At 43.5% G+C, this 23,906-nt stretch overlaps 1 protein-coding gene across 3 annotated transcripts in view; it reads right to left on the reverse strand.

Annotated features, from left to right (window-relative positions):
* The window catches only part of GAK (cyclin G associated kinase), a 75,759-nt gene that overhangs the window by 30,131 nt on the left and 21,722 nt on the right, over positions 1-23,906 (reverse strand). For all 3 annotated transcript variants that reach the window (XM_083592872.1, XM_083592871.1, XM_083592870.1), the window contains exons 5-17: positions 22,774-22,916; positions 21,626-21,751; positions 19,470-19,559; positions 16,244-16,379; positions 15,413-15,525; positions 13,840-13,951; positions 13,461-13,584; positions 4,849-4,898; positions 4,606-4,754; positions 3,312-3,434; positions 2,457-2,590; positions 827-1,021; positions 5-122 (exon numbers count right to left, since the gene is read on the reverse strand). In XM_083592872.1, coding sequence (XP_083448998.1) covers positions 5-122; positions 827-1,021; positions 2,457-2,590; positions 3,312-3,434; positions 4,606-4,754; positions 4,849-4,898; positions 13,461-13,584; positions 13,840-13,951; positions 15,413-15,525; positions 16,244-16,379; positions 19,470-19,559; positions 21,626-21,751; positions 22,774-22,916 — 1,613 coding nt within the window. The remainder of the gene's footprint in view (positions 1-4; positions 123-826; positions 1,022-2,456; positions 2,591-3,311; positions 3,435-4,605; positions 4,755-4,848; positions 4,899-13,460; positions 13,585-13,839; positions 13,952-15,412; positions 15,526-16,243; positions 16,380-19,469; positions 19,560-21,625; positions 21,752-22,773; positions 22,917-23,906) is intronic.

The following is a 23,906-nucleotide window of genomic DNA, read 5'->3' on the forward strand; positions in this document are numbered from 1 at the left end:
TTACCTTGGCTTGGAGTCTGCCACCCAAAGTGGACCTGGCATGATAGATAACAATGAGAACATCTCCTTGGACTGTTATGCCTAACGGGATCAAAGCTTTGCCGTCTTCCATCTTAAAATCCCTAAGGGAGAGGGAGAAAAACCAGGCATCGAATGTCAATATGCAGCAGTGCAATTCAGAAACATTACGGCACAGGTGGGGGAATGCACAGACCCGCTCCCTCAGATGTTGTCGGTCTCCATCTTCGATCATCCCCTGCCACCACGGCCAGAGGTCAGGGATGATGGGAACTGTAGTCCAGCAATATCTGGAGGGTGCCAGACTCAGTTCTCGAACATCTCCATTGACGAAAGTTTTGGAACCCAAACGCCAAAAACCCAGAAGTAAATGCTTCTGTTTTTGAATGCGCCTCGGAAGTCGAACAACTTCCGCTGCGTGTTTTTTCAATTTCCCAACGCAATTTGCAGACTGCCCTTTGCACCTGTTTTCGAACGTTTTGGAAGCCGAACAGTCTTATGGAATGGATTACGTTTGAGAACCGCGGTACCACTGTAACTGGTTACAATTTGATTTCTTCAACCCCCAAGGTGCCCAGAGGGTGCGAGATGGTGGATTGCGGCAGCAAAGCCATGTCCAACTTGCATCAAGCTTTGCACACGGGGCTCCTATTCCTTCTCACAGGAACGTTTTAAAGGAAGCTGGGCTACTCACAAGTTGCTACACAAGAAAGCTAAGGATGAAAAAGCCAAGTGGGATGTTTCTGCCTGGACTGTTGATGACATTAACACGGATCCCCGAGAAACTCAGGTCTCGCTACCCACTTACTTCATTTTATCATATTCTTGTGAGGTAGTGGCTGCTCTTTCGTCCCCGACATAAACTTCACAGAAAGGCCTGCAGCCATTGCGCTGCTTGTTGAATTGAGGGACTGGAGTCATGACAATAGACTTGATGAGGATTGGCTTGCTGTGAGGGATGATGGGCTCTTCAGCCATCATGTCGCACATGTACTCTATATACCTGTGGAAACAAGGAAGCAGCAGAAGTCCAACAATGCAATGCTTCGAGTCGGTGAAACTATGAACTCAACACTGCACACCCTGGTCCGTCGTTCACAGCTTTGCAAGCCCACAAAAAGTTTCTAGTCCACAGGAATACTTCCCTGCTCCCTCTAGCCATGTGTGTTACATGCCAACATTTGAGGCCCACAGATTATCTGAAAAGAATAAAAGGGCAGTTCTCTTCAATTTTTTTAACGCTTCCCTGCCCAGGAAAATGAGGCCTAGAATACATTCTCTGCCTTGGAGACCTTTTTCCACCTAGCCTTGAAGAATGGGGCCCTGGCTAACTCCAGCCACAATAACTGAGGCAGCTGAACAGACTCTTGGGCTGAGGTACTGTTGTTGATTTTAATTTTGTGTATCTTTATACTTTTACTCTTACGATTTATGTGGAAATCGTTCACTTTGTCTGTGTGCTTCTCAATGTTTTGTTTATGACTACTTCTGTTATGTTTGCAGTTACATAATTTTTTTATATATTGTAAGCCACCTTGAAGCATGGTTTTAACTTTGGGAAATAAAATGACTGAGATTTTACATGTCACGGTTAGTCAAACAAGCGGGTATTTACAAGTGTACCTTACTGAATGCATATCTAATAGGGCATAGTTAAAGCTCACACAAATAATTATTGACTCTTTACAGAAAGGGGCCATATTTTGCAACTTCTGCATAGTTTGCTACTTGCTTGGGGCAAACAGCAATTATTCCAGGCAAACAGGTGAGTGGCAGGTGTCACTTGTTTCCTGCTCACTAAAGAATGAACCAACCACACTGGATCATGCAGCTAGCCTGTGAAGTGCTTTCAAGTAAGCACTACATAGATATTCAAGTCCGATGAATGGAAGAAGAGAAGAATAAGAGTTTGGATTTGATATCCCGCTTTATCACTACCCTAAGGAGTCTCAAAGCGGCTAACATTCTCCTTTCCCTTCCTCCCCCACAACAAACACTCTGTGAGGTGAGTGGGGCTGAGAGACTTCAAAGAAGTGTGACTGGCCCAAGGTCACCAGCAGCTGCATGTGGAGGAGCAGAGACGCGAACCCGGTTCCCCAGATTACAAGTCCACTGCTCTTAACCACTACACCACACTGGAAATGAGGGCCATGCCAGCTGGACTCTGATCCTCACAGAGCCCCAGCTGCCATTCACATCTATAATAGGGCTCCCAATATATTTAGGCTTAGCCGGAGGTGGAGAGGTAGAGCCCTTGGATGCAATTCAAAAAAATCAATGTAGTGTGTAATGTCTGCATGAGATGCACTCCCCCCGCCCCCCCGCCCGCCTTCCTGTTTTAAATTTTCCATCTATCTCCATTTTCATAACATATATCAGGGCTTCTGCAAAAAAGAAAAGAAAATAGGAGAACACAGCTTCATTGAACAATTGCTCACCTCTTATGGGATGGCCAAATGCCTGGCGGGCAGCGCTTCATGCTAAACATATAAACAGCGGCTTCGGCCGTAGTGAACAGACGGCAGAAACATAAGAAAGAACACACGACGACGGCTGATGCGGCTCTTCCATCCTACCAAAAAAAAGATACAAGGGTAGGAACAGTAGCTATTGATGGGAAAATGTCATTTATTATATACCAGCTCTTGGATAATGTTTTCAGTCAAAGAAATGTCACAAGTCCACTACCGAATTCACGAGCAATTAGGCACAAGCTCTGGTCTGTGAGGGAGGAAGAAAGCTCTCTTTGTTCCAGTGACAGGAATAGAGTACAGATACTCCTTAGACATTTTGATGCAGTTTGGTTAAGTCCCAACTTCCATATTGCCGTATTTTTTGCACCATAACACACACTTTTTTCCTCCTAGAAAGTAAGGGGAAATGTCTGTGCGTGTTATGGAGGAAATGCCTACGGATTTTCCTCCTCTAAAAACTACGTGTGTGTTATGGTCGGGTGCGTGCTGTAGAGCGAAAAATACGGTACTTCAAATCCCCCATTTTCTGTATACGTTTAACCGGGTTTGGGGGTGATGGAGTTGAAATTCCAAGTGGATCAGCTGCTCAGTGGTTTCTCCTCCAATCCTATCCTATCACCTTTCAAATGTTGACTCTTACGTTATGGTATCTCTCTTCTCTTTGCAATCTACAACACTTAGTTTTTAAAACCATTCTATTTGCCCCCCCCCCAACCCATTCAACCTATCCATTTGTGGAGGATTTTGAGTCAACATTTCTTTCCAACTTTCTTGTATTGTTGGAGCTACAGGGGCATTTCCAGACCTGTTGCTACTTACAAGGCAGTGCACAATGCAGACGTTCTTTGGGTCTTGCTTCAGCCATAAATGCATGTTCTTGCAAATGCTATAAAGGTTTTGAAGGTTTGGCGAACGCCTTGCTGGCCAGCCACATTCAGACACCTGTTTCAGAGACAGTACAGGGTGGGGTGCATGGATTTAACTAATTTTAATCAGAAACTTGTATAGCTTTCAAGCCTGCTATATAACAAATGAAATAAATATTCAACTCCTCCCACCCCAAAAAAGATCTCCAGAAGCAGACAAGATGACCAAAGCCAAGGCGTGCTATTTCAGACTCTGAACCCTCAATTATATTTTGCAAATTTCATAAAAGGAAGCTCAGCAGCTTAGCAGGCATGTGACGACCTGCCATCTGTTTCATGATGTTAAGAATGTACTACAGAAAGATGCTAGGCTAACCTTGCTGAATTTCTGCACATTTCCAATCGTCCTCATGATTTAGCAACATAACACAATTTAGATTAAAGTGTTGCACTGATATAGGTATAGGTATATTTTTTAAAGGTCTTCTTTTGGTCTCATGGCATCTGTTTATACTGCTGCTCTAAACCCATTTCCACGCTTTTTCGGAAACCAGAACCTGCACATCGCCCTTTCCCAATTCTCTGAAAGGAGTTAACATCCCTGGCATAAGAAAGCAGGGTGTGATAAAATAGGTCTCTCTCACATGTTTTATCATTTATTTCAGCCAAGCAGCTCAGGTTATAAGCATAATGTTTCATTTTACAGTACTACAATGCTGCAAGAAGCGTGAGGGATTTGTGACTCGCCTAAGGCCACTGAGGAACTATCACAGCGATGCTTTCTGCCCAAGTTTCCCCATCTAAATCCAGAGGCTACCAGTCAACCACAAAGGAGTGAAATATGAACACACAATTGCGCTAACCTGGTGGCTTCCAGATGTTTTGGACTACAACTTACATCAGTCTCAGCCAGCCTCCAGCCAACATGGCCAAAGGCCAGAAGTAATAATAATAATAATAATAATAATAATAATAATAATAATAATAATAATTTATTTCTTCTGAAGGAGCCCAGGGCACTAAACACATCAATACCAAAAACATTTTTAAAGCATTCTGGAAACAGTCCAAACCATTCCAAAAATATTCTCATTTGTGCAGGGAAGCCAAGCAGGCGGAGGACATCCTAGCAACTCTTACAGCTTCCCACATGTCAAGAAAGCACCAGGTTACAAGTTTCTACTGGAAAAGAAGAAGACATTGCAATGGCAAAAGGAACAGTGGCAAAGCAGCACTGGCTTACAAACCCTATTGTGAAATCTGGAGGGTCTGTACGTTCTCGGAGACAGATTGTAGACAGCATAGCGTCCGGGATGTTTCGAGTCTAAGAACAACCGCACGTCTTCTATGTTATTTTTTATTGCAGACTCAACACCTTCTGCCGGAAAGGACATCACTGGGAAGAAATTAAACGATAGCAGAGGCTCAAGCCTTTGTTTTCATAAAAGCAGCTAGAATATGCAATTTGATAAAGGATGATCTTATCATACCAGCAATTCTGGAAGTGATGTATGATAAATCCAAATCCCCCTTGGCATAACTGAAATGTAAAGAGAGGAATACTCAAGTTAAAACTACAGAATCTCTAGGCTGCTTCGAAAATGGAGTTTTCAGGATGGGGGGTACCTTACTAGGTTCTCTATGCCAGCTTCCTTGCCCTTCAAGCTGGAATACCAACACCTCCCACCCACCTTTGGAGAGTCTCTCCTACATCTGTCTCAAATCTCTGAATTATAGAAGGTATCTAAAGAATCTAGCACAGCAGCGTAAGTTAGTAAGCAGATGGCACCGTCCCATTCATGAAACTCTCTGTCTCCTGGGCAGAATATGAGACATATCAAAGATCCTGAAACTGAATGTTTTGAATACTTAAGGCAACAGAATTACGAAAATTCTTATGGGGGGCGGGCAGGGGGAGAGAGATAAGACTATTCCCAGTGATCTACATCAGCTTTCCCCAACTTCATGCCCTCAAGATGTATGGGACTACAATAGTCAAAGATGATGGAAGTTGTAGTCCCCATGCCTGGAGGGCACTCAGATGGGCAAGACTGATCTGCATGAAAGGTTTGTGAGGTTAATATCCCATTATTCCCATGGCTACTGCAGCACTAACTTCAAGCCACAGCAGCTGTAGAAGCTTCCTTGACTTGATGAAGTGGGAGCGGGATACACCCTGCTCACCTTCCCCTCCTTACTGCAATGAATAGTGGCAAATGACTGAATCATTGTTCCCACCTCCGGAGCTAACAGGGAAAGTTCATATACTATGTTGTGCAGGAGGCTCATAGGCAATATTGCAGCTCTCTGCTAGCCTTGACTCAGATATGCCCCTTGTATGGTCCTTCTGCAATCCACAGGCCAAGGGGCACATTATTGGTGCCACTGAGCCAACAGCTACAGATGTCCCAATGCTGAGGCCAAGGTTCACCACCAATATGAAACTGACAAGCTGCTTCCCACCTCTCAGATCTGCTGAGTCGGTGTAGCATCTTGAGGATCTGGCAATGAGCTGATGGGGTTAGATGTAGGAGTGTGTACATGCCTTACTAAAAAAAATAAAATCAGGACTATACAAAGCAATACAATTTTGATGACTTCTCTCATTCTTCTACCACTTTTGGAGAGGGTTCAGACAAAATATGATTTCTGGGGCTTTTCTAGGTTCCCACAACACTGACTCACCTAACCCTGATAATGCTTCACTTGGCCACTAGTAACTAGTTAAGTCTATGGTTTTACACAGAGGGGAAAAGATTTAGGAAAGTCTCTACAGCAGAGCTTTAGAATCTGTGGCCCTAAAAATACTGGACTACAACTCCCATCATTCCTCACCACTGGCCTGTCTGGCTAAGGCTGTTGGGATTTGGAGTCCAACAACATCTGGAAGGCAGCAGGTTCCCTTGCCCTGCTCTATGGTTAAGCAAAAAACAAAGACGTTCCTAATTCATGAGTGCACAGGACGAGCCTCCCTTAAAAGAGAACTGAACTAAGAGAGATGGATTAGCACTTTAAGTGGAAATACACAAAATACTATTGATAAACCAGCATAAAGTTGTATCAGTCGCAAGCAAACAAGTGAACAGAAATAAGAAGAACTGAACAGAAGCAGGTTAACCTAGGTCACCACCACAGGTATCCTTTAGACTCCTTAGCAGAGATAAGTGTGTTTATAATTTGAAATAGAGGACTGGCACTGTTAAAGAAATATTGTGGAGGCAAAATACTACAGAGCAAGCACAACCCATGCCCACTCTCCAAACAGATAACCTTAATATACAAAAACTTCCACACACATTCCAGTAAGATACAAGTTTCCTTCTTTTAACAAAGGCCATTGGAGATTGCTGGGCAGGGTGGGGGCTTGGGGGTAAGTTTCATTTTTTAAATATCCCTGTTTATGTTATGAAAACTCCCAGCAAGTAGAAAATTTGCACGTTGGGGATGGCAGTTGTAGTCTAGTCCATTCCACAATGTAGAAAGTTATGTTTGCACACATGTGTGCACACAGAGAGAGCACTTTAAAAAAATACAATTATTTCCCACCCCTTCATTTACAGTCCAGTGCAGTACAGTCCCTGGATGGAGTCCATTTTGCTGAATGTTTAGTTCAGCTGGTCAGTCCAGTCTTCTATTTCACTACTTTTTAATCAGATTTGTGTGTCTCCACTCAACAAGAAAGAATATTCCTAAACTAGAATAGGTTTATGTGTTGCCTGCTAGGTACAGACAAACCTCAGTTCCTGAATGCCGAAAACCCGGAAGAAAATGCTCCGGTTTTTTAACGTTTTTCGGAACCCGAACAAGCCGTGCCTCAGTTGCTGAATGTTTCGGAAGTCGAACGTTCCCAATTCCTGATTCCAGGACGGCTTACATTCGACAACAAAGGTTTGACTGTACTGTCAGTCAATCAATCACACAGGTGCTTTTAGAAAAGGACACCGACTTTCTTTTGAGCGTTCACACTTGTGGTCCAAGTCCATTATGAAATCCTTCATTGAAGTTTTATTCTCTTTAGTTCCACTACCCTGTGTGTCCCGCCCTGCAACATTTTGCTTCCATTTCTTCAACATGCACCGAAACCTGCCTTGCATATTAAGACCAGCTAAAACTTGTCTCCCAATCGTTCCTTAGCTGCTATCTGGACCAGGGCCGGATTTAGGTTTGATAAGGCCCAAAGCTACTGAAGGTAATGGGGTCCTTTATATGTCTAGCTCTCCTTTCTCAACAACAAATTGTCACTGTTTTTTTTGTGTTGAATATATGCTATATGTGGGGCCCATTACTTACATCATAGGAGCCTACACAACACAAAACACTGTTGCTGTATGTAGGTTTTATTTTATTTTATTTCTTTTTATCTTATATTTTGGAAATGTACATCCAGGTTATTTTTCCTTTAATTTTTTGGGGGGCCCCCAAGAGAGTGGGGTCCTAAGCTATAGCTTGTTTAGCTTATATGTAAATCTGGCACTGAACTGGACTAAGAGATGTAGGGCAGGATTCAGCTAAGTTATTGTGGTTGCGGAAAGACGTCTGCTAGCGCAATGGGACTTTTCCCCTTTCCCCAGAACATCCTCTACTAAACTGGTTCTGTAGTGGGGTATGACAGCTAAAAAGAATGCGAATACATTTCACATCTGGCAACCAATGTGTCCCTTTGGTTTCAGATGGGTAGACGAGTCTAAAAAGCCCGGGACACAAATTTCCATGGCCCTCTAGTGGCTATGGTGACTCATTTACCAGAAGTAATACATTCAGAGTTAACTCCGGAAATGCATACTCAATTCTGACCAAACTAAGCCTCCTAGAGCATCAAGAGCAAAAAAGATGTAGAAATTTGGCAGATTTGTTTTTCAAAACAAAACAAACAAAACCAGAAGCTCTGAAGTTATACATGTATTAAGACTATCAAAAGATACTTAAGTAGAATGAAATACGAAAGCTACAGGACAATCCCTTTATTCACATTGTTGTAGGTCTACCAATGTGTAGGGGCCAATGCATTGAACAGGATTAGCGTGTCATCTCTTATGTATAACTTGAGAGTTCAGAAACTTCTCAGTATGACATAGTTAATGTTAGCAGGTTAAGACCAGAACAATCCTGTTAGCATGCAACACAGAGAACACAGACAATTGAGGCATATTTACCTTGGACTGCTAAGAACGTGGGCATGGATTGATGAAAGTTGAAGGAGGGAGGAAAAATGGGCAAGGAAATAAGCGTCACACGCAAAATCAAGATGCAAAATAAAAAGAGAACGAGAGAAAGCCCTCTCCAAAACAACCATCTCATAACCCTCTGAAAAACAAATCTTGTTTTCCCTCCTTAACGAATGCCTTAAGTCACATTAGGAAAACACTACTTACTATAGGTAATGAAAACCATTAATGCTAGGAACCTAAAAATAAAAATAAAAAGAGCACCAGCCATTGCAGTTTCATTTGTTTGCATTGCTTTGAAAAGCATTTAATGGCAAGATATATAAAGAAAATAAGGTTTGAGCTTCAAGTGATACTATACATCCAACCAATTCACATCATAACTGAAAGGAGCGTTAAGCAAGTGCAACATTGACATAGAACATAGAAACCTCATCGGGAGTCAAGGGAATGGCATTTCATTTAGCCCAAAAGCGATTTGCATGAATGTTCCTAATACCCCGCTGAGGCTGGTTAGTCATGTTGCACTTCAGTGATATGTGCCAGTTGCACAGAGACAGTGGATCTCCCCGCCTACCTACCCCCAATATCATGTTTACTTGGCACACCATCAGTCTCAAACCAGTTTGCTTCCAAGTAAACACACATATGGTTACGATGCAAGTGGCAATTCTCACAATTTGGAAATTATCTCATACTAACAATATGGAAAGTGCAGTTTCAGAATTACAAACCTCAGACCTTTCATCATCTACGGTGTCCCAGATTACTTAAAATGGATTCCAAAAATTATTGTTAGCGAACCCAAAAGGCATTGGGATTTCTATTTATTCCTGTTTTTTCTTGGAAGGCATTCTGTCTGCTCTTTAGAGCAATACTGGGGGTGAGGGTGGAAGCAAGTCTGCTATTCAAAACTCCTTTCAGCGCCATGTTACAAAGAAAGAGCAACAAGCAAACACCAGCTAAAAGACCTCTTTCGAAGTGTGGAGCTCATGCATAGTTCTTCGGATCTGGGCCTCAGTAGAGATAAAATATATTTTGGCTAAAAAGATATGAGCTGCAATGTGCTATGTTGTTGTAACCTGCCCAGGTGCCTTGTGGTGAAGGGATGTGTGTTAAGAAAGCCAATATAAAAGCATAAATAAACCTTTACACTGCTCATGCAAATTATTTCTTTGGGGAGCAAGCAGGTATCTACCGTATTTTTTGCTCTATAAGACTCACTTTTTCCCTCCTAAAAAGTAAGGGGAAATGTGTGTGCGTCTTATGTGGCAAATGTAGGCTGCGCAGCTATCCCAGAAGCCAGAACAGCAAGAGGGATTGCTGCTTTCACTGCGCAGCAATCCCTCTTGCTGTTCTGGCTTCTGAGATTCAGAATATTTTTTTTTCTTGTTTTCCTCCTCCAAAAACTAGGTGCGCCTTATGGTCTGGTGCGTCTTATAGAGCGAAAAATACTGTATCTATAAGTTAAATATGGCATCAGCTTTAACAGCGAGAACATAAAATTCAGACCAAACCCTTTGCTTTGGTTTTATAGATTACCACAATAGCTCACCATTTTGCAGTGGAAAAATGCAGTTTTTTACTATTTATGTTCATAACATGTACATACAAGAGCCTTTGATTTATTGCATAGCATGACTTCAGCACGGAGGATACTAGCAATACGGCTTAGCTCATTAAGAACTAACCAAGCACAAATTCTGTAGTGGGGTTTGCTTTCGGTTTGGGTTTCTTCGACTCAGGTACTATACAATTCTCCCTACTGTCACTAACCAGTTCCCCATGGTCAAGTCCATCCACACCTGGGCCCTCAAAAGACCTTTACTGAAGTGTCAGCTTTTTCACCTTGCCCAGGAAAGGCCCTGCTTGAAAGAGACAGTTCCAGTCCATCCCAAAGGGGTTTCTCGCTGGCAGAAGACGGCGGCTAGCATTCGAGCGCCACACTTGGGAGAGAGCAGGAAGATGGGAGGAGGGCCGGCTGATCTACCCTTGGGCCTATGAGGCCTCTGCCCTTGGGTAACCAACAAAAACTGCATCATGAAAAAGGTGAATGGAAGATGACTTACCATTGGTTACCTTAACCTTGAGGTCATAATCACTCCACAGTAATAAGCCTCAAGCCTCTCTATAAGTTTAATGTACCGTATTTTTCCGTGTATAAGACTAGGGTTTTTTTAACCAAAAAATAGGTTTAAAATTGGGGCTCGTCCACAGCTGTCAACTTTCAGATTTGAAAATAAGGGATCAGCAGACTCACCTGTCCTGGGGACAGTCTACTGGGGTATCTAACAATCTGGGATAGCAGCGGGAAGCAGTGGGAAACGGCGCTGGAATAAGGGAATTTCCCACAAAAAAAGAGAAGGTTGACAGCTATGGGCTCATCTTATACATGGGTAGTGCTGAGGGGTGTTTTCTTAATTTGGAGTCCCCAAGAATAGGGGGCATCTTATACATGGGGGCGTCTTATACACAGAAAAACACGGTACTTATTAGCTAAGTGCCTTATGACAAGGGCTTTCCCTCTCCATAGTCTCTGTCTACAGAGGCTTGGCTGATGGGTGCCAGGGGCAAGAGCAATGCCCTACCCCCCAAATCAACATTTTCTGCCAGTTCTCCCAAGTTGCCATAAAAGTACATGTAGGTACAGTACTTTGGGGGAACCCATGCTATAAATAACCATTCAGCTGTGGCAGAGCATTTTTTGGTAGCGCCTGGGGGTGGGGTGGGCGCATGCGGTGCAGCACGAGGGTGGGGCATGCCACTGGAGTAACCCCCACCCACTGGAGCTAAGCAGGGCTGTGCTGCACCCCCTGCCCAGCTGTGCAGTGCGGAGCCCAGCCAGCCGATTTGGGCCGACATTGCCCTGGGAGCCCAGCACCGCTTTCTGGGACTTGCAAAAGCGGCGCAGGGTTGGCAGGACGCATGCCTGTTGGGTCCTTCTCAAGCCACGCTCCAGCTGGAGAATGGCATGAGAAGGCCGCAACAGCTCATGCGCCCCTCCAAAAACAGTGCCTGGAGCAATGTGCCCCCCAACCCCCTATGCTATGCCTCTGCATTCAGCTGGGAAATTGTGCCCCCAAACCCCACTGATGCCTTCCAGCTGCAGTGGCTGCCGATCATCCGAACAGGAAAGGTAAATCAAGGCTGGCGAACCCAGAACACAAGCACACTGCAGACACCCAAAACTGCATTGTGATTATAGACGCAACCTTCACCATGGGGCACCCATGTTGCAAGAGTTCCACTGGGTACTGGTAAACTTCCGTGCATGATTAACTATACCAATTCTTATATTTAAAACTGCAGGGAAGAAAGGTGTTGGAGAATCCCTTCTACTAACCTTGAGGCTCTTCAGATATTTGGAACCACAACTCCCAGCATCCCTGAACATGGGCCATGGCAGCTTCCAGTAGCAAGAATTTTCCTATGGTAGCCCCCTGCTTGTGTGCTCCCTCTCTCCCCACCCCCACCCCAAAAAGTAGCTAATCTGTTCCATATTTTTAGTTTGTAGGGACCGGTTCCTACCTTTTTTTATTCCAGGTAGTCTTTGAATGAGCTGGCAATTACATGTTAAATGCCAGGTTTAATGTTGATCCTTGTGGGTTTAGAGCTGTACTATTCTTTGTATTTATAATAAGCTCATGTTTTACTTAAAAAAACAAACAAACCATACATATGTTAAGCATCATCTTTTGCCTTTTTTTACACCACAAACTGAAGTATGGCAGTCACAAGAGACAGGGCCTTTTCAGTGGTAGCCCTGTCACTGGGACATTCCACCCAGCTTTGTGTCTGGCTGTGAACTTGAGTCTTTAAAGACTTCACTATTCCAATCTGCTTTTAAAATGAATGAACTTGCTGATTCTAATTACTGCACTTTATTTATGGGCTACATTTTACAATTACTGTTTTAGGTTTTAAATAGTTATGTTTTTAATTGTGAGGCACCCCTTTTTTGGCCTGAATGGCAATAGAAAAACAGCTAAATAAACAAGCTAATTTGGAACATCCAATAATATTTGGAGCTTGCCAGGCTCGGCAGATGGGGATTTCCGTGCCTTTCACAAGTTTATTTTTACAAGTGGGGGAGTCAAGCCAATCAGAAACTGCTATGCTTCAAATCTTCCTTCTAAACATTCAGCTACTGGGATATTACATATTTCTTAACCTATCCTGGCTAGGATCCCACGTTGCCACTTGCTTTTAGCAGGTGGTCTGTAGACCAGATGGCATGGAATTGCAGGTTGTCACAGAGCCAAGTTGCACTGCATGGAACAGAAGGTTAGGAGTCAAACCAGAAACCTTGCTGCTGAGCAGGGCAGCAGACCTTACGCTCACTATTGCATCTAGCTCTGTCCTGAACTTGTGTGGTTGTGTCAGTACAATATTCTCAATAATGTAACATTTGCAGTATAAACCAGGTTAGGGATTTGTTTTTTAAAGCAGCTTTTTCTAGTGATGTGCACAACTTTGCACACATACAATGCCTCTTCCAGTCGTACCTTGGATCCCAAACACTTTGTGAGTCGAAAGTTTTGGCTCCCGAACGCCACAAACCTGGAAGTGAGTGTTCCGGTTTGCGAACGTTCTTTGGAACCCGAATGTCCGACGTGGCTTCTGATTGGCTGCAGGAGCTTCCCGAAGCCAACCGGAAGCCACGCCTTGGTTTCCAAATGTTTTGAAAGTTCCAAAACCACATAACCACAATATCTTGAAACACGATAGTGCCCAAAGCACAGATTCATCCGCTGATCCTATCATAACCCACCCCTTCCTGCTTTTTCACAAGTTTTGGAGAAGGCCATCTCTTTTTAAAAACCACATGTGGGGGCGGGAAAGACACAGTACATGAAATACCCAATGCACTGAGGGAGAGGTGAGTTATGTTTGTGGATCTGCAGTCCCTTTATCAGCACAGTTACAGTTCTACTTACTTGGCCACAGACTGAATAACTTTCGAAGATGTGTCCTTGATATTTGTGAGAAACCTCTCCGTCCCGCCCCTAAGAATATCAAAGAATCCGCTGTAAGTCTGGTCACATTCGGCTACCGTCAGACCTAAGAGCCAAGGGCACAGAAAAGTAACTGAGCACAATTTCAGTCTATTAGCTTCAGTGTCAAACAATCTGGTGGTACACTTAAACTCTCTCCTATATTTTTGCATTTCTTTAGAAAGGCTTAGTCCCATTATTAAACAAATGGTCGGAAAAGAAATTGCCAAGAAGTACAACCAGACATGGTACTGGGACATCTCACATACTTTGAAGCTCTGATTAAAAAAAGGGGGGGAGGGAGGAATATTTGGGAATATACCTGCATTGTACATGTTGTTGAGCTGCCCTGCTGGCTTTGAGTTCTGTGTTACTACAGATGAAGATGTCCTAGGCAGAGCGTTATTTCCATAGCCTCCATTTTGTTCAAGGAGCTGGAAAGAAAAGCAGTCATTTTCAGAATTAGTACTTTGATCTCTTTCAAACACACACCCCACCAAAGGGTACAAGCAATACAGAGCATCTTAAAGCCACTTGCCAGGTGGGATCCACAAACGAATTGTATCCTGGCCATAAAATGGGTTCCACCACTATTCTCTATTTTATTCATTTGAGTTTTTCATCTAATGAAGTTGGCAGAAAAATTAATTGAGGTGAAAAAAACAGAAATCTTTATACGAAGGTCAATTAAGTACGAAGGAGGATAATGCTCCTTTACTCTGGAAGAGGAAATGTCAGCACATACCACTTCCCGCAGCACTGCATGACAAGCTATACTTGCCAAGATAGCTCATCAAAGCTAGAGAAAAGTCAATATATACAGTACAGTCAGACCTCAGGTTAAATATGCTTCAGGTTGAGCGTTTCAAGTTATGCTCCATGGCGACCCGGAAGTAACGGAGTGCGTTACTTCCGGGTTTCACCACTCGCACATGCGCAGACGCTCAAAATGACGTCATGCGCATGTATGGAAGCGGCAAAACGCGACCCGCACAGACACAGACGAGCAGACGCGTGTTACGTTGTACTCAGGATGCAAACGGGGCTCCGGAACGGATCCCGTGTGCATCCAGAGGTACCACTGTAAATGTGTGTGTGTGTGTGTGTGTGTGTGTGTGTGTGTGTGTGTGTTTTAATTAAAGAGGGTCCCATAACACAGCACAGAGGTTAGAGGAGGGTCCAGGTCCAAAAGGGCTGAAGACTGGAGCTCAAGCTCTTAGCCTCTACACCATCAAAGTCCTTGTTTCAACTCTGCCCTCCAAAAGCAATCTCGCTAGGTAGCTTTAGGCAAACTATCACCCTCTCAATTTCCTATCGGCCCAACCTCATATTGCTTCTTCTGCAATACAGAGATAGAACTGATCTACTTTACAAGACGGATGCAAACGTCACATTGTATGTGAAGCACCAAATGTGTTTGGTAGATTGCGGGAAGGGAATGTTGCAAAGTTTGATCAGCACTTATATTTCAAGCAGTCCAGAAATAATAAAAAAGATTATTCACGTGCAAATGCCAAGATGACTAGAAATGAAGCAGATCTTGCTCTCCACCAGCCTCCCCCAAACTCATGCCCACCAACAGCCTCCATTAGCCTCAGTCTCCATAGCCAATGGCCATGGATGATGGGAATTGTAGTCCAAAATGCTGAGGGGCACCAGGTTGGGGTTTCTCTATACCTGCTACTCATTCCCCTTATTCCCTGACTTCTGAGATCAGAGTCAGGAGGATGGGAAACAGAACAGAATTTATTTGACAACATTGCTTTTGGAAGAATTGTACGAAACACGCCAATCTATTTGCCTTATTCCAACACTGGCGCATCTTCAACGGGCAATTTGGAGTTTCAGTGCAGAGAACCCCAAACCATAAGGCTTTGCTCAATAGCTCCAATTACCTCTGTGATAGGCGACTTTGGGTTCACATTTCTAGCAGCTGCAATCTCCTGCAATTGATTCACAAGCTCCGTGATAGACAGCCTCTCTTCCGGATTCACTTTCAGACTCGATCCTAATAAAATGACACAACAGATTATTGAAACAGGGGTTTAATCTGCAGATCTCAAAGACAAATTTCTGGTTTCCCCTGGCCTAAGATTTCTATCCTGCCAGTCATCCAAAGAGACTTTCAACATGGGTAAAAGACCTGGCTAACGAATATTTGCATAACTTCAGTTATACCACAAGATGTGGCTTTAATTGTTTCAGTGATCAAGGGCTTCGAACTGTGAATAGCTGAGAATTCTCTAAGAAAAGGGAGAAGTTCAGAACATGCTGGGCTGTATAATACTTTTAGTCACCCAGGAGTGGTGAATCCCTTCCACATATGCTAGAACAAGGCTTCCCTAAACTGGTGCTTTCCAAAAGTTTAAGACTCCCATCATCTCTGATCACTGGCCATGCTGGCTTGAGCTGATGGAAGTTGTAGTACACATCATCGGGTGGGCCATAAATCGCCTACCTGTGCACTGGAATAAAGTCAACACTACACTCAAATAATAAAAAGATGGAACGGTTAACTTCACTGCCACTTCTAATTTCTTATATTCATGGATTTTCTCTTCAACCTGCATGTATACTGTCATTTCCCATTAGTTACATGTAGAGAAACTATTTTTAAAAAAATATAGGTGCATTTTTGCAAAGGAAACAAACAAAAAGAACCTTAAATCCATACAAAACTATCAATTCATTCCCAAGTGAATTTAGCATTACAGTCTTAAACTTACGAATGAGATCATGAAACACTGTGTATCTTGTGTCATTCTGAGGAATTGAATATTTTCCATTGACTATTCGAAGCTTAGCTCCATCTTCGAATGGATGTTGCCTGAAGCACAACAGATAGAGGATGCAACCCAATGCCTGCAGGGGAAGAATGCAGAAGTTAACAAAAATAAATAAATAAATAAACTCCCCAAATTCCTAAATAGTTAAGTTGTTCAAGCTTATTTCGTTTCATCCAATAGCCTATGGTATTCAATTACTTCGGAGCAGACTACAGCATTGGATGATCTGCTGCAGCCATAATGAGTGCTAACCGCAGTTTGTTGCCTTAATCCTGGCTAAAATCCCACATGAAACCATGGCTTGACTTCCCAGATTGAACCCTGCCAATGAAAGAGGATACCAATGAGCCTTGGCTGCCATCCCAAGTTTGTATCTTGACCACAAGACAACAGAGGGTGGCAACACGAGAACGGGCCTTTCCAATGGTGGCTCCTGCTCTCTCTTTAGGCGCCAGGCAAAAACATGCCTTTTTCAATCAGGCCTTTCACCATCTATGGCCTATTTGTGTGGCTGAGATGTTTTAATGTAGTTCATTTAAAAATATATATACTGGTTATAATGGGCGTATGTGTTTGTTTTTTGCTTAAAATACTGAAAGTCGCTTTGAGCTGCAGCAGCAAAAAAAGCGACCAATAAATTTAATAAATAATCGTAACACTTCAGCAGTTCCCACATCCTGCTCTCTAACCCAGGACTCTTAATCTGCTTTCTCAGAGATGATGAGGACAGGAAATGCAGGCGATCATGTCAAAACTGAGAAAGATGTGCATATAAGCACTGAATCGATTTCTCATCAAGTAAAGTGGTACCTCGGGTTAAGTACTTAATTCGTTCCGGAGGTCCATTCTTAACCTGAAACTATACTTAACCTGAAGCACCACTTTAGCTAATGGGGCCTCCCGCTGCTGCCGCACCACCAGAGCACGATTTCTGTTCTCATCCTGAAGCAAAGTTCTTAACCTGAAGCACTATTTCTGGGTTAGCGGAGTCTGTAACCTGAAGTGTCTGTAACCTGAAGCATCTGTAACCTGAGGTACCAGTGTACAAAAGTTTGGTAAGCTTGACACCCAGCAGAGCAATACAGAACACTCTGCTTGCCCATCAGTTCTATGTATTCTCCTGCTGCTTTCACCACCCTATATGGAGTCAAACTATTGGTCCATCTAACTCAGTATCGTCTACACTGAGTGGCAGCGACTCATCAGGCTTTCAGACAGCACTTTTTCCCAGCCCTACTTGGGAGTCACTAGGTACTGAACCTGGGACTTTATTGCATTCACAACAGATGCTCTACAAACTGAGCTACTGTCCTTCCCCACAAACTGATCCTGAGTGCCTCAGGACAAGATCTGTACTGCTCATGCTCCCATGTATTCACAATGTAAAAGGTAAAGGTAAAGGACCCCCTGGACAGTTAAGTCCAGTCAAAGGTGACTATGGGGTTGCGGCGCTCATCTTGCTTTCAGGCCGAGGGAGCCGGCGTTTGTCCACAGACAGCTTTCCAGGTCTTGTGGCCAGCATGACTAAAGCGCTTCTGGCGCAACGGGACACCGTGACAGAAGCCAGAGCACACAGAAACGCCGTTTACCTTCCTGCCACAGCGGTAACCATCTACAGTGGTACCTCAGGTTACATACGCTTCAGGTTACAGACTCCGCTAACCCAGAAATAGTGCTTCAGGTTAAGAACCGAAATCGTGCTCCGGCAGCGCGGCGGCAGCAGGAGGCCCCATTAGCTAAAGTGGTGCTTCAGGTTAAGAACAGTTTCAGGTTAAGAACGGACCTCCGGAACGAATTAAGTACTTAACTCAAGGTACCACTGTACTTGCACTGGCGTGCTTTTGAACTGTTAGTTGGCAGGAGCTGGGGCAGAGCAACAGGAGATCACCCCGTCAAAGGGATTCAAACCGCCGACCTTCTGACTGCCAAGCCCAAGAGGTTAAATGGTTTAGACCACAGCGCCACCCGCGTCCCTACAATGTATTCACAATGTATTCACCAGTAAGACTGGAACATTGTCTGCTGTTCACTGCATTGTGCTTAAGGCATTCCTATCAGTACATTCTATCAAATCCGTCAACAAGAGAATTATTCTCTCTCCCGCCTCCCTCTCCCTCTTCCTTCCCAGCTTCAATTAGAAAAACGGAGACTATAGCCAGAAATTACTTCCAAATACCTCTTTTCTTTTAGCTGTACTTCCTTAGAACTGCACTGGCTCCCCCCACTCCCACCAACCACTTACATAAAAATGCAAGCCTCCTATCCCTGTTTGGCTTTAACATCCCCAATGTTCTTGAAAAATCTGTGTGCTTGCTTATATGTCTCTTCTCCTCCGGTTCCTTGTGTTGCGTTGTCCTTGTAAATTTCCAGATGATTTGGCACAGTCTTGTCTATTTTTAATTCAATGCACAGTGTTTGGTAGCTTAAAACACTTCAGGTTGCTTCCAATGTCAGGGCAGACCAACCGAAGAAATTAAATGGACACGGTTAACCTAGGTCAATTGATTTCAAGGGCTTTACGCTATTGGGTCTGATTTGGTGAAAGTGTTAACAGTGAACTCACCCATTCCTAATAAAGGAGTGAGAGGTTTTCACGACTACAACACTAGCCAACAGAGAAAGAGGTAACAGCACACACTCCATTGGCTCACCTAAGAAATTCTAGATGCCTTTGGCTCCTCCTTTTCCTGAACTGTTTGTTTAAGGTGGTCACATTTTAAGAACTATGTAAGCTTGCCTGTTTTCCTCTTCCTCCTCTATCCCTTTTCCTTGTGTGTTGTATGCTTTATTAGACTGAAAACCTGTGGGCAAGGACTGCCTTGTTTTTAAATCTGTACAGTGCTTAGTGAAATGTTAGGTGCTTTAGAACTGATAAATAATATTTAACCAAAGGAAAGAGTATCAGGAGCAAAAGGTGTTTTGTTTTTTTTGTTTTTTTTGTTTGTTTGTTTGTTTGCTTATTATATGTATTAAGTCGCTACCACATTTTTGAAGTTTTAACGTCTGTATTGCAGTGGTGTTATTGTGTATGCTTTATTGGTTTACTATGAACCACCTTGGGATGAAATGGAGGGGCAGAAATTCCCTAAACAAATACAAATTCCAGAAAATATTTAGAAATAAGGTATCACGCAAGGTCTAATCTACGTACAAAGAAAATGCTTACCCAAATATCTTGTTTTTCATCAATTGGAAAGTTTGAATATAGATCTATTATTTCAGGAGTCCTATACATTGGTGTTGTGTTCCTTGTGATCTGTAGACACACAAAATAAAGGCATTTTTCTTCTTCTATACACTTATCAGAGATTCAGACACAAAATAAAATTTAAAAGGAACCTAGAGCACCCCAAGCACAAAATGCTTTGATTTTCATCAAAACAATCTGTATGCCAAATTTGGGTTTCTGTAACTCCTGCAGCAGCAACTAATAAAAAGAAACAAAATGTTTTGTCGTCTTTGTGGCATGCAAATCAAGATTAACATTCAGGAAATGAATGTGAAAGTCAATTCTTGTTTCTAAGTACAGTATAGTACAGTATTAGTAGTCTGTCAGGTGTAAAGGTAAGGGACCCCTGGACAGTTAAGTCCAGTCAAAGGCGACTATGGAGTTGTGGCGCTCATCTCACTTTCAGGCCGAGGGAGCCAGCGTTTGTCCACAGACAGCTTTCCAGGTCATGTGGCCAGCAGGACTAAACTGCTTCTGGCATAACAGAACACCGTGACGGAAACCAGAGCGCACTGACACGCCGTTTACCTTCCCACCACAGCGGTACCTATTTATCTACTTGCACTGGCATGCTTTCAAACTGCTAGGTTGGCTAGGACGCGGGTGGTACTGTGGTCTAAACCACTGAGCCACTGGGCTTGCCAATCAGAAGGTCGATGGTTCAAATCCCTGCAAGAGGGTGAGCTCCCATTGCTCTGTACCAGCTCCTGCCAACCTAGTCTGTTAGACTGGATATATATGTAGATAGCAATATCCTCCTCTTACAAGCCATGGGATGCGGCAGGGAACTCTCAAAGAAGAGGGATCTTCTTTGATCTGTTTCTTGGTTATTTATTCATTTATTAAATGCATTTATATACCACTCAATATTTCAAAAACCTGTAAGCAGCATTATGCTATTCTGGGAATGATTTCAGAGGCCTGTAGTAAATGGACCACCCTTTTGAGAGTTCACCACCACCGCTCGCGTTTTACAACCTGATGACCCTGTGACCAGTAAATTTGCAATCCTCCTGTTCCCACATGGCCAGTCGACAGACCACTGCAAACTCCTTCATGTAAGTAAAGGTAAAGGGACCCCAGACCATTAGGTCCAGTCATGACCGACTTTGGGGTTGCGGCGCTCATCTCGCTTTATTGGCTGAGGGAGCCAGCGTACAGCTTTCGGGTCATGCGGCCAGCATGACTAAGCCGCTTTCTGGCGAACGAGAGCAGTGCACGGAAACGCCGTTTACCTTCCCGCCAGAGTGATACCTATTTATCTACTTGCACTTTGTGCTATCGAACTGCTAGGTTGGCAGGAGCTGGGGCCGAACAACGGGAGCTCACCCTGTCGCGGGGATTCGAACCGCTGACCTTCTGATCGGCAAGTCCTAGACTCTGTGGTTTAACCCACAGCACCACCCGCATCCCTTACTCCTTCATGTAGCACTGCCTTAAAAGCTATCATGAAGCTCCAGCAAAATATAGTGGCCCCTGGTGACTAGGAGAGGGCACTGCAGCACCCTAGATCATGGCTCCCTGATTTTCTTCTAAGATTGCTGCTCCCTAAATTCAGGTGCCTGTTGCTGTTCTACCAGCCCTTGCCAAAAGCGTTCCAGGTTTCTGAAAAGCAGCTCTCAGAAGTAATGTTATACAAATCAGGGCGACACAGGCAGCTTGGCTCACAATTCATTTTGGAAACCGAATGCAGAACTTTTGGACAAGACTTTTATGTTATCTGAACGAAATATATTCAGCCTTAACCAACAGAGAAGACCGAAGTACCCAAGAGATGTAGTATTTGTATTGTGGTTCGGAGAGAAAAGGACACTTTATGTGGTGCTTCTTAGCCGACAGCACAATCTAATGCAGTGGGGCTTATTCCCAGGTTAAATGTGTACAGGCTTGCAGCCATACACAGTTGAAGGCTACTATTTTATTACAGCAGTAGTTTAAGAATGTCTTGTATAGGACCAGGAAAAGAATGCCCCCCCAATACCATTTCCAAGTGATTTCCACTGCGACAGAATTTGATCTAATGGATTTAAGGGATACCAAAAAGCCTAGAGTTACAAAACGTTGAAAATAAATCAGAGTATCAGGTTTCTCACCTCCTCTTCAACCGCTGCTCTTTTCTGTGCAGACCAGTTGTAGTCAGGGTAATGTGCTATGGTTGTTGCACTGCCAAAGTCACACAGTTTAATTGTTCCTTGGTTACTCATCAGCATATTTTCTATCTGTAAGGACAATCAAGTGGGGAGTTTAAGGGTGCACATTCAGCGGACACACTTACATTTATATTAAAAAAGGCAGCTTTTCATGCATATATCCTCCAAGTTCACAGCATCAAAGCGCACAAGATTTATCAATTCTGTACTGGCTGCACTGTTCACACTCCCTAATACGTGTGTTTATTTTAGAAGAGGCCTTCCCTCTGGAGAGCAGCGAACGCTGCTTCTTAGATTAGCCTAATGGAATAAAGTACAACGAAAGATGCGATAAACATCATGTAGCTATCAATATTTCCCAGACTACTTTTAATTAGGGATCGCACTACAAGAATGTTTCCATATGGCTGGCTGTATGAACCAGCCCCAAGAGATCTAAAATGTAGTGACTGTTATAAAAGCATTCTATGAACCATTTGGTTTGGACTTCCATATGTGCCCACCGCTAAGCTTGCGACTTAGTGTGTGGGCTGCGTACATGTACGACCAGTCCTTAACATCCTCCCACCTCTTTATTCTCAGCGAATATAATTTAGTAGCATGTTTTTGCCAACCAGGCAGAGGGCCTTCTCGGTAGTGGCACCCTCCCTGTGGAACGCCCTCCCATCAGATGCTAAGGAAATGGACAACTCTCTGACTTTTAGAAAACATCTGAAGACAACCCTCTATTGGGAGGTTTTTAATATTTGAGGTTTTACTATGTTTTTATACGCTGTAAGCCGCCAAGAGTGGCTGGGGAAACCCACCCAGATGGGTGGCGTATAAATAATAACTTTATTACCACTATTATACTATTATTATTATTATTATTATTATCCGATGCAATACTTTTCCATTTACTACATGACAAACTCAAAACACACTCAGTCTAAATATTATAAACTGCTTTTAGGTTCATTCGTTTTCTACCCTCAAGCAGTATATAAATTTTATGAAAAGATTAAATAACTTGCTACTGGCTGCTGCTCCGGATTCATAACAAACTCCTCCTTTGCATAAATCAGCCGTTCAGCTTGTTTTGGATTCTGTACCTTTAAATCTCTATGAATAATAGGAGGTTTCTGCTTATGCATGTGTTGCACTGCACGGCAGGTCTGATAAAAGATCTTCAACACCGTGTCACACGAGAGGGGCCCTTTGGATTCAGCTTTCCTCAGAAATTCCACCACTTGCCCTGTGGACGAAAAATTCATAATACTCTGCGAGGGGAATACGAGGGCTTCCTAACAACTCTCAGCACCCCTTAACAAACTGCAATTCCCTGGGGAGCTGTACACTACCAATTTAGGGAAGCCATGACTGTATAAAGTGGGATAATAACACTTTAAACATGCAGATGTGGCGCCACACACACAAACCAAGCAAGCAAGCAAGGAAGCAAACAACATGGCTTCTTCTATATTTGAGTGAGAATTTGGCCCCCACCCCAGACCAGAAAGGGTAAAGCCCACCCTACTTGCCAATTAATTTCCTTCCTTAGTTCTTCCCTTCTTGTGAGTGAACACACCACAAAATGGGGGTCCAGGTCTCCACCCTCAGAAGTCTGCCACCTCAAACCAGGATGAGATGGGCGGCCATCTTGCCCCGTTATTAGCCCACAAACAGCAAACCTCTCATGCCCTCCTACACAATATTAGATTCCTAAGCAAATCTTTCTATCCTGTTCCTAAGCAGTAGCTCCTGCACATATAAAACAAGGAACTCCAGAGTATGTGAAATGTTAATTCCCCAGCCCTCAATTCTCAAATCATGGCCAAGATCCAAGGGCAGCAGGAGGGGGGGTGGAGGAGTGAGCAAAAGCAAATACTGAACCCAGTCAGTCTCAGCTGCCTGCAGTTCTCACTGCAAGAAGAAAAAGCTGGCTAACTTCAAATGCAAAACATCTACTAGCTCTGGATACAGACCAAAGGGGAAAGCCATAAAAAAAAACCTCTTCCAAGTGTTTCTTCTCTTCCAACTTGGCACAAGGACAAAGGAGCCATCGTGTCTGTGTGACCTGCACGGCAGGGTGCCCTTCAGTCCCGGTCACACCAATTAATTAGAGAGCAAATTTTAATCGGCAATTAAAGCTGTGATTAAAGCTCACAGTCCTAATTAATATCCGTCTCGGGGGGGGGGGGAGAGAGAAGGGGGAAAAAGAATAACTGTGTGGGAGGAAAGAAGA

The sequence above is a fragment of the Podarcis filfolensis genome, assembly GCF_964270895.1.
Source record: "Podarcis filfolensis genome assembly, chromosome: 17".
Lineage (NCBI taxonomy): Eukaryota > Metazoa > Chordata > Lepidosauria > Squamata > Lacertidae > Podarcis > Podarcis filfolensis.